At 33.3% G+C, this 12208-nt stretch overlaps 1 protein-coding gene across 3 annotated transcripts in view; it reads left to right on the plus strand.

The window, feature by feature from the left end:
- Positions 1-12208, plus strand: part of LOC150103262 (FH1/FH2 domain-containing protein 3-like) — a 469484-nt gene that overhangs the window by 128685 nt on the left and 328591 nt on the right. For all 3 annotated transcript variants that reach the window (XM_090397848.1, XM_090397849.1, XM_090397847.1), the window contains exon 4: positions 4828-4949. In XM_090397848.1, coding sequence (XP_090253974.1) covers positions 4828-4949 — 122 coding nt within the window. The remainder of the gene's footprint in view (positions 1-4827; positions 4950-12208) is intronic.

The following is a 12208-nucleotide window of genomic DNA, read 5'->3' on the forward strand; positions in this document are numbered from 1 at the left end:
TCAGCGTATTTTGGGTGACATGAAAGCATACATTTTATATGCTTTCATGTCACCCATGTCATACGATATGATATTAATTTCCAAGATAATATATATGATATGATATGATATTAATTTCCAAGAACAGCTTATTTAGTATGTATTTATATCGAAAAAGTCAGGACTACAATTTTTCTAGTACCCCAAATGAGAAACCTAATTTATTTTGCTTATTTGAAATTAACAAAATTAATAATGGGAATAATTTTGTCCCATTGGTTAATTTTGGTAAAGTAATTGTTCATTTATTTCATTTTCAATATCTAAGATGTAACTTGGGTCTTTAAGTCAGTACTCTTTAAGCTATTTTTCTCCATTGCTTTTTCATTGTATTTTATGTTTTGTATAGCAGGCAGAGAGAGAGAGAGAGCGCTGAGATAGGGAGGAAAAAAAAAAAAAAAACATGTATCGCCTTCTAACTTCCTTTATCGATTCTTTATGAATTGCTACGGACAGAAAGCGAGTTGCAAGAGTGCACTCTCAACCATCATTGAAGGACCCACACGTGTTACAGGACACCCAGGCGACAAACGACTTAAATGTAATGTAATGAATTCTAGGTGAAAAGCGGAAAAATATTTTACTCCAGGCGACGAATGCCCTTGAATTATCATGTACGGAGACAGTCATCCTTGATTCTCTCTCTCCTGGCTACCTATTCTGTATAATACGTTATCAGCAATACATCCTGCAGTTAACACGAACTGAGATTTCCAGTAGTTCTAAGCGAGGTGAGAAGCACACTGAGAATTTATACTGCTACATATCTTAAGTAAAAACAACCGTCCAGGTGGCGGAAGAAAATAACATCATCATTTGGTGGCGGGAGAAAAGGAAAGAGATCCTCATGGGTCTGCACGTTTTTTTTTTTTTTTTTCTTTATTATTTGGTCAGCGCTAACGAAATTAATGTATTTATATAAGTGGGTTTCCCTGCTAGGACACAGCCTACGCACAAAACTTTTGATATTGATTCCACCTTGATTATTACAATTGTTTATTTATTATTATTATTATTATTATTATTATTATTATTATTATTATTATTATTATTATTATTATCATCATCATCATTTATATAGCAGATAATAATGAAGCGGTAAATATATATTTGCGTTATTTATGTTTATTCTTATTTGTGAATAAAGGAACAGATAGAAAAAGTCCACAAAAACAAACAGAAAATCAGTCCTTATGAATAATTTCTAAAATACGATAATTTCACACGAATAAAACAGATATAAACATAAGAAAGAATGATTTCTTAAAAAAAAATAGACAAAATATTGAACGTGAATAACTTTTTTTTTTACTCGTGTGAAGAATAGTCACCAAGAAAGCAATTTTGATAAATTGTAGTTGGATTTTTTTTTTTTTTTAAGTTCTAATGCTTTGCTGAAAATCACATTTGAACTTGTAATATGCAGTATTTGCTTGACCGCACTTCCCAGCAAACTGGAACACCAAGAACACAGACGTGAAAATAGCAGATGGTAGATTAACAGAAAAGCTATTCTCAAGAAGGAAGTAAATAATTTCGAAAATATTACCGCAGCAAATAAATAGTACAGTCCTTGCATGAAAGTGTAAACAGCTATAATACAACATATGCTTTACCAAATTGTTACAGATTTTTTTAAAAGTCAATTTCTTTCCTGAAATGCCAAATAGGAAACAAATATCTATGGAAAATATACAAACGGAGAAAAAAAAAAGGTGAAATTTGGGTCTATATTGAAAGGAATTTTCCTGTGTTTTAAAATAACATGATTACAAAATAATGTAAAAATAATCTAAACTTCAAATGTACAACCATGACCTGTATTATTTATTATTCAAAAAAAAAAAAAAAAAGAGTCTCCTTGTACATGCTTTGGAGTATTATAGTCACAAGAAAAGCAATTTTTGGCATTTCTGTCATTTTCAAGGTCACATCCAATGAAAATGTAAAGTGCAAGAAAAAATAATAATAAAATAGTCAAAATATTGGAAGGATGTAAGGAAATTAAAGAGACAGAGAAAATAAAGTCAAATGGTTTTGTCAGTTTCATTGTTTGTCCATTTCAAAGAAGGAAAAATCCTAAGGAAAATAACTTATGAGTAACACGAATCCTTCTCACACCTGCACAGTTACAATCCTTCATTGTTAAATGGTGCAATTTGGTTCACTTAAACGATCCAATCATGATGCAATTATAGCCTGTAGAAAGCAATATTCCAAATAAAAAATTCTACTTTCTGTGAGTCATTTTTCACAGTTGTATTTTTTTTTTCAAGGTCTTTGTAATTATATGGGAAATAATTACTTTTTTCGCAGGAGGATGCTGACACTAAGACCGAATTTACAACAGTATTACTTGTAAATTTTAAGAATGAAATGCAATAAAAGCACGTTTCTTACTATTAAAACTTTAAATAAGGTTTCAGCTTTAACTGATTTTTGACTCATTTCATAAAAAGGATTTTATAGCTTGCTAAATGTACCTGCCTTCGACAAACTAACGCTTTCATAGTTCATTTAAACATTTATTACCTACCTCGTTAATTTCTTCTTTTTAGAAAGCAGATGATAGCTCATGATGATTGCCAGTAACAGGAAAAACTGCTTGTAATGAGTTCTGGAAAAGTTTTAAATCAAGTAAATCTATTGTTGAGCTCTAGACAAAATAAAACAAAAAACAAAAAAAAAAACTTAACAATGAATGCATTCTTTACGTTTTCTTTTGTTGTTTTGTAGTGTAGATATCGGTTAGTTTTTTTTTTTCTTTTAGAAAAATTATGACATAAATTCGCCCATTAAGTAGCACATTTTCAAAATTAATTTCGGTAAGGGCGCTTGCTAATGGCGAAGAATGGTTGAAGAAACTTCCAATTTTCTTTTATTTTAGAGCCATCCCCCCCCCTGTTCTTTAAGTTCTAAATGTTTACTCTTTCCTGCCCGAAGTTCTATTTTAGCGTAACATTCTGGGGTTTCAGCCAACACATTCCCCAAGAGGAAAAGCAAAAATCGACCACTTTAATTTTCCAAGCATGCAAAGAAATAGGCCTGCGTGTGTGAGACGACAACTTAAAATTAAATTCATTCCGACACTCAGAAAACTTTTTCCTGACCTCAACTACCGCTCATGACACACGCAATACTTTTAAGGATCAGTGACCCTTCTCTACCATTAAAAAAAAAAAAAAGAAAAAAAACGTGCTGGCTTTGTGGACTGGCCAGACGCGCTATGTGAACACGTGAGACCGACTTGTGTCTGTAGGTGTCCTTTGGGTTTACCGCATTCCGTTATATAGACAGAACGTAATCTTGTATGCAAAGTAATCACCAGTTTTTTTTCTCTTCTTTTCTTTTTCTTTTTAGTGCCTTTAACAACTCCTAGACTTTAGTTAATATACGTTTAAAAGGGTTCTGATTACGTTTTATCCATTATTTGAATTAGAGAAACAGCTACAAGGTTACTTCAACGAGTCACCTACTTTTTGTTGATTGTGGTCTTGCGTTCATTCAGTTCATCTTCTATATTCATTGACATCTTCTCTGTGCAGCATAGAAAGGCAGTAGTCTTTGTTACATAAATCTTCCTACTTATTATAATACTCTATAGGCAGAATTGGTTACAGAAAATATCTTCACCATTCGGTAAATAAGACCTTTCAGAAGCAGTTGAATTTAATAATAATAATAACAAAGTTAGTCTAGCTCTACCAAATTAATCAGCATAACACTTATTTTTAATTTTGTTTTTTAAACTTTTTTTAAGTTAAAAAAATGTTACGTCTTGGTATTTCTTTGCGAGACCCGGCAGCTAATTTGTGTGTGATCTAATCCTTGACTTAACATATTCTGGTCATATGACTTTATTAAGATATTTTGACAAAGAATACCTTATGTAAAGGCCACTTCTAGTAGGGATGGATAATTCTGGTTAAAATTCATTACAAAAAAAAAAAAATAAATAAATCGATTAATTACATTCTATTAGGTTTCTATTCATAATGAACGCCATTGGAAATTCTGCGCAGAATGCAACTTTTTGAATCTTATGCCTGATCGTAGTATGTAGTGCTATTCGAGTTTTCTTTTCATTTATAGTTGACTGCAGTGACAACTAACAACTGAACATAAAAAATACATTTAATACCTGGTTGGTCGTGTAGATAGCATACTTCTTTAGCCAACAAATTGGGGGGGGGGGGTTCAGATTCACCGGTGGTTTAGGTGGGAACCGATCTTCGTCGTCCTGTGAGACCCTCATCCTGCTGGAGGTCTGAAGTGGATTGTAAAAGTACCTCGTTTGGTCTCTAGAAGAGGGAAAAGAAGGTTATAACCAGCTTATAAACACTATAAGAAGGTTATAAACATATTATAGTGTTTTTAGAGTAGCAAAATTAATTTTAAAACATGGAAAACCTGACCTCCACTTGTCATTGGCAATTTTTTTTTTTTTTTTCGGTTGTGTGTGCCTTACAACAACTGATTATTCTTTTCTCCCCTCTAAGTCTCATTTTATACTTATTAAAAATGAATAGTTTATATGTTTTTCTCGGTAAACACATTTAACAATGTCTCCCACGAAATGAGAAAATCAGAATTATACAAGTCAGAATACATTTCGTAGAAGCTATTTGATGCTAACAAATTAATTTGTTCACGCATAATTACTGCTCTATTTATCCACCCTATTTGAAACTAGCTATTTCATTAACTCAAATAGCCAGTTGTAAGCATATATTGAATGTAAATCTTACAAGAGAGTATTTCTCTGCTAATTAAGTCTGTTGCTTCCAGCTCGATGACTGCACTCTGCAGCTATACAAGTATACGGGTGTCGAGGGTGACTATGGAAGTTATCTGGACTTGGAGTCTACTATTGACGAACAATCGGAGGAGTTCGAAGGCTTCCAGGAAAAGTACGTATTAAAATCTCTTATTTCAGACATTGTTAAGTATAGGATTAACTTAAAAGGGATACGAAGAAAATATAATTTTATTTTTAGAATAAGGGACGTGATTATATTGCTTCTTCATGTGTTGTTACTACACTTTCTCATTAAACTCTTCCTGTTCACCGCGCATCTCCACGTAATGATTAATATCCGGTCACTGTGTGGGTAGACTGTTTATTACCATTCTTGCTGTAAGACGGGTGCCAACTTGCTAATTCCATTCATTACATAGTCTTTTATAACCAGTAATTGATACCTTGATGAACGAAATGACGCTTATATTGTTCGCGTCAAAGTAGACAACAAATACTGTCTATAAATAAATTCTCATGAGGTTTAAAAAAAGAAAAAAGAAAAAAAGTCAGTAGAATGGTTGGTTTCTTGCTTCTAAAATGTACTTCCTCTAGAATGTGCGTGCGTGTGTAACATTTTTATTCATTTAGTATGTCATATGAAAGCTATGTTTTTTTTTTTTTTTTTTCCAAATCGCCAGAACATAATAACAATTTTGGTATTGCTAAATACAATTCAATTGATGATGTCTTTTCAGTTAGAAAATTAAACTAATAAAAGATGTTAACAGAATATACCCGAATTCTTAACAAAGATGAAGTTCTTTTTACAGCAATTTGTACTACGCATGTCTTCCGTGGAAACTCAGGTGAACATGCAAAAATGACGATGATCCTTAATATGGATTAATTATCCTTTACAAAGCATACAACCTACTATTACATAAGAGGTAAAAATAGGAAAATTAAACTTAATTGAGTTCAAGTGCTTGTCAGGCTAGTTAAATGGGACTAGGATAAAGCAGAGAGAGAGAGCCATTTCATGCATATTGCTCCTGAAAGTAGGTTTTATGTGGGCGGATGCTGGTCGGTTCTGAATGATGGCATATGATGAATGATCATCAGAGAACCTGTTTATTCTACTGGGAAATCTCCATGCGCAGGTCTTGAAGATAGCCACCTAGCAACCGGCCACGTGCACTTTAACAAGTAGCAAATCTCCTCGAGCGAAAAAAAAAAATGGAAGAAAGAGGAGAAAAAATGTGTTGTGATTCAAGTAGCAGTATTCTAGACGATTCTGCACTCGTAAGATTATAAAATTGCATTAACGTCTGGAAACATATTTGGGGAAAGAGAGAGGAAGACTTCTTTGAAAATATGCAGTCATTTAGATTAAAAGAGGTCGGTAGAGAGAGAGAGAGAGAAAGATCGCCTGAAACTGTATAGCATTGTAATATCTCATCCTCTGTGTGGTTAATATACAAGATTACTTTCAATTATTAGCTTGTGCCATTGTAAATTATGAAGTGGAGAAGGGGGAGCAATTTTCAAATTGCTCCCCCTTCGAATTTCGTTAAAAGAATTTTTTTTTTGTAAATGACTAATTTAAATTGTAAGTTGAACGTTAGCCCCTTTGTTTTATTTTATTTTGTTGATTGGGTCCGGTGATACTGCACAATAGGTGTAAGTTTTTATGATATCAAACAATTTTTTGTAGGCTTATTTGCCATTCTGGTTTGGGAGATAAATTTCTTCTCCCAGTGTATGACCACCGTTCTGCTTATTGGAAGAAAAAGGAGCTTTTTCAAGCCTGAAGTGGCTTGAAAAGTTCTATGTTTGGTCTCTAGAGCAAGGTTCCTGGATTGTATAAAAATGAATAAAGCATACAAAAATACATAAAACATTGATAAAAAAAATTAGAAAAAAAAATCCTTAGCTCACCCACGTGATAATGTACTGTAGGCTCATAACCTTTTTTGGATTAGAGTTATATATATATATATATATATATATAAATTATAGTTTCGAATCCCACTCTGGCATTGAATGTTTGTGAAGGTGAAACGATAATGTTTATCATCACCTTGTGTGTGACCATCGCCCTTACTGGAAAGCCTAATGTGGCTTGAAGAAAAATACAATGTTTAGTCTCTGCAGGACTGCCGGATTTATGAAAACACTTTACTGTATGTTTTTAGAAGAAAAAAAAAAAAAATCTAGTTTCATTTTCACTTGAGGGAGAATATGGTCTGTGCCAACTCTATTGGTGTTAATATTCGCCATCCATCCTAAGAATGGGAGGTTAGACGTTGGTATTGCCCCAGAATAGGTATCTTGGAATTCGAAGTGTCATTTCTGTCTAGCTCCTCCAGCCACCTTGAAGGTAGGCATGAGAACAGACCATATAAATACCATCCTATCCCTGGTACAGAAATAAAATTTGACCCACTTTACTCATCACGTGAAAAATGACACGAACGCACACTCACGCGCGTGCCTGTGAGACGGAACGAGGGGGGTGAGGGAGGGTGGCTTTTGTTTTATCTCCAAAGCAGATGCGTATCTCACTCGTGGATAAGGATCCTTTTTCACAGGAGTGTGTGTGTGTGATATACGAAACCAATCTTCTAGCAGAAATAGCCGCCAAATCCTGTAATCTGACTGCCCTTGTTAGCTGTCAGATTGGCGGTGATGTCTGTTGGGTGGGTAAAGGACGTTGTTCTAATATTTTCGACCACTTTTATCTTGGTGTTGTGTGTCGTCTGTATACTGTTCTGTTCTTCTCCCCTTCCTAGCGCTCTCATGATGTTGGCGTATCTGCTATTTTTTTGGGTTTTACACTTCTAAATTATATTCCATATCTCCCTTTCTTTTCTTCTTCTTCTTTTTTTTTTAAATACGTGCTGAAGTTTATTATTTTTTCTTATTACATTTTTACTCGTTCTTCACAGAGTACCAATGAATTCCAAATGTTTCTTTAGTACTATTGAATAATAGTTATTTCCTATTAGTATGTCTTAAGTCTTATTAAGTTTAATTAAGTTTAAAACATTCCATTCTGCGAAACGTGGAAATTATTGAACATTTTGTAATATTCAGATGATTGCAAACGTTCCACTGATCACCGCAGTACTGTTTATATTTGCCATCACTTCGGTGATGGCAAATCCGAAAGATACACTACTCATCGCCGTTATTATTCTTTGCTGATATAAGCTCCATATCTCCGTCTAAACATAACATTTCTTACATAGAGTTGGTAGACCGCTTATTTGCATTTGCTAGCAACTCAACGATAGTGATAATCTCGCAGATGACCTCTACTAACGTACTTGCGTAATTCCATATCACAATACGATACTATCTCGTATCGCTGTCTGTCCACGAGATTTATGAGCAGAATAGAATTTCAATATACGTTGACACACACAATTTAGTGAAGTAATTTCAAATGATGCGATTGACTTCAATCAAATATAAACAACAATAAGAAGTATTTTAAATATTAATAGAGCAGATAAAAATATTTTTCGGAATATTCACAATATACATGCAATTCAATTTTTAGGCAAAATTACATCCTGAAATTCACCTCCCCTCTCAAACAGAGAGCGAGAGATACCGTTATTTTCTTCACTGTAAGAACTTAATAGCATGAAAAATTGATAATTAAAAAAGAATAAACTGCAAAGCCGTTTGTTAACTCTCTCATCTTAATATTATGCCCATTCTCTTGTTCAGTTCAAACAATTTGTCAGTCTAATCGTTATGATAATACAGATTAATCCGATGCCAATCCTATATTGACGTGTGTGTACTTCGGCCGGTTTTGTCTAGTTAGAAGGGGAAATCCCAACCATTTCCTATGATACCGACTTATTCACCCTTCAGCTGAATAGCTCTTATAAAATTCCAAAGCCTAGCTTTTGACTAGCTATATTGACAAACTTCTAATATTGGCTGTTAGAAGTTTTTTGTTTAAAGATATAATTTATTATTTTAACTAGCAGAGCTGGAAAAAAAAACTCATTTTATATGGGAGAGTGAACGAGAGGACACCGTGATCAAAACAATCAGCACGAGATAGTGCAAAGCGGGGATATAAAATAAACGAAGGAATATTAGTGATTTCCCGAAACCATTCTCATGACATCTTTCATAATAATAATCACAAGTTATAAGCAAATTTCTCTTAAAATCATTTTCGAAAAGTGTCAATTCCGTGTTTGGATGTTTTTTTTTTTTTTTTTTTTCATCACCTCATCTCATCCACGAGCACTAAACCCTGGAGCTCCTTACCTAAAAATACAGGCGATGAAGAAAGTCATTAAAAGCCTTAGTTAATGGCACCGGAACAAGGGGAATGGCGAATTTCGCAAGAAAACGAAATGAAGACTGCATTTCGCGAGCCAGATAGTGGGAGGGAGGACTTATGAGCGTTCGCATTTTGGACGTGTAATTTGTCATCATGCCTACTTTCCTTTTACGCGACATATACACGTGTCGTTTATTTTTCTTTTTTTCCCCCTCCCTTCTTATTACTCATTACGTGTATGTGGATAACTATTCATTTCGCTTCAGGTGTTGAACATATCGATAACATTTTTCTTTCCTCCCAATTCATATATATATATTTTAATCTTTTATTTGTGTTTTCATCATGTCCAGCAGAATACTAATTTCCCTACTTTGTTTTCCTTACTTCATTTTAAAGCGTAGTCTATATTATTATTATTTGTAATGATAAAAAATATGACGCCATGGGTAGTTTGTTTCCTTCTATGTTATATTTTTTCATAGTGGATGGTGCCCTAACCTTGACCAGTCTCTGCCTACGGCACTGCTATTATGCTTCAAAGGGAATTGTGCTAAAGGAAAAAACTCAACAGCTATTCTAAGGAAAAATAAACTAAAGGAAAGCGAATTAGATGGGGAAAAAAAAAACTCCGCCGGTGTGAAACCACTATTCTGCTTACTGATCTGAAGTGGGTTTTCAGCTAACTTTAGCCTATCATCAGCAATAAATGCGCAATAGGTTTACAGCTTTTCATAAAAAATCAGCCTGGTTGGCCGAGTGGATGCACACCCACTCTCCAACCAACAAGTTGTTTGTTCGAATCCCACCTTTGACATGGATGTTTATCAAAGCCTACTCTAAACGAGCATGGTAGCTCTTTGAGTTTTATAGGGCTTGTTTTGATAATAATAATAATGATGATCTCTACTAAATATTCGGTCGAAAATAAACAAAACTTAAGTATTCTGCCAAATAATAAATCATAGTATTTACAGTAAGTCAGTAGTTGTTATATAATTGCATACTTACTTCAGTAGATTGAGGTGTATACTCGTATATTTGTTGGAATAAAGATGAAACTGTGAAAATGCGAATATTAGCAAAAAAACGTTGATATTTTCAACAGAATTTCCGAATATTGCCGTCAGCGAACGATCCGTTTGGTTCCACCCAATCCAATCCGCGATGTCATTTATATAGTGATTAGCTAGCATCTCTCCCCCCCCCCAGGTAGAAAGTATATTTGTATTTGTTCAATGTTTTCGATTCTGTATCTATTTCGATCATGTTTCAGAATATTCATCTGTTAAGCACGCTATATAAATAATGAATTAAATTTCTATTCTAGTCATTCGTAAAAAATAAGTTCATTTGCTTTCAACTTATTTTTTACGAATGACTAGAATAGGAAAAAATTCTGTTTATTATAACATTAAGATGGAGGAAAACAGACTTTTCTTGACCTTACTTAGTTGACAGCGGATAATGAAATCTACACTTAATATTTGTATTTAATTATTTCATTAAAACAATAAATTAATTGCGAGGCGATTTTATTAGAATAACAGATAAAAAATATCTTCCCTTTCGGATTAAACCAACAGTAGTAATAATGTTATTGTTCGGAATAATTATTGTAATTTCAGTTAGCTTTTGTATAAAGTTTATGAAGGAAATCGAAATTTTACTGGAATACGAAAGAGAGCTATATTAGTTGACTGTCATGTTAAAGGCTGCTGAACTGTGACTGGATCTGTGCAGTTGGCCATGAACACTGGTTGATTCGGTGAACTTTTTGCAAGCTTTGTTCGCGACTCTATCTGTTTCAACACACAGTCGCCAGGATGATAGATGAACAGGAATGCGTGTCGAGGAACCTTGGGTGTTTGGCATCGGATTCTTTTTTTAAGTCCTGTCTTCATTGAGACAGACAGACAGAAAGAGAGAGATGTTGCTGGGTCAGTGACACAATTACGTCACCTTGAATGCGGTCCGACCGTCTAAAAGTGATAATGTGATTCATCCATGAAGACTGCAAGACTTCTTTGAGTTATGAACATGAGGAAGTTACCCTAAAAGATCAGCAGAAGGGAACTCATTTGCTCGGATTGTGTTTTCAAAACGGTGGTCTGTTTATTATCCCAGTTGGAATTCTTGTGACATTTCAAAATGATAAAAAGTAGCTAAGCACTGATATAACGAAAAGATATGCACAAGGAACTGCGATAATTTATTTTAAAAACAACAAAATAATAACACTTGATTATTTAGTTTGCTGTCAGATATATATTACATCATTTTATAATATTATTATAATTCACAAAATGTTTAATAAAACATATATGCCAATGACGTCAAATATTAACTAATTTGATGAAATTAATTAAATTTTCTGAGTGTTAATTATTGGATAAGGAATTAAATTCATATTATCCTTATGGCAACTCTCAAGAATAAAAATTGTACCGATGATTACAAATAGCAATTTTGTCTTAAAAACAAGCGTGATATTAACTATTCTAGGTGGGATGTTGATTTTGGGTGGATTTGTTTAAGAAATAAAGCTAAGGCAGGTATGACCACGGTCGGTATTATACCACAATATTACTAACTATATTGATGATATAGTGACAGAATTTAAAAATTTTTCTATGTCGTATTTGGCAAATTCAATATTGGTTCTGCGCTATTTTAGTTCACAAAAAAATAGTGAATATAAATCCCCACCCCCCACCAAAAAAAAAAACAAAAACACGATAGCGATATCCTGTTAATACAACTGTGTTAATTCATACATGACTGATAGCTTTGGCTTATATTATTTTTTATGAGAATTATTCTTACGATTTGAAATATTCAAAAGATTAAAAAAGTGTTTTATTTAAAAAAAACTGTTGAAAAGCAAGCTATAAACAATTAGATTTCGCATCTAATTTTTATTAACTGCCTTTGTTTTTAATACTGATAGCTGCTCTTTAGTTAAAATTAAACACATATTTTGCAAAAGCTATTTTTTTTTCGTTACAGTTATTATAATTATTGATATTGAAAAGATAATGCAGCGACATTATCTTTTCAATATCAATAATTTAGTCTGCATGGGGGGGGGGACAATTTGGACTCTTTTTGACTTT

Source organism: Typopeltis vanoorti, chromosome 9, assembly GCF_054136105.1.
Source record: "Typopeltis vanoorti isolate ZY-2024b chromosome 9, IOZ_Tvanoo_1.0, whole genome shotgun sequence".
In the NCBI taxonomy this organism is placed as follows: Eukaryota; Metazoa; Arthropoda; class Arachnida; order Uropygi; family Thelyphonidae; genus Typopeltis; species Typopeltis vanoorti.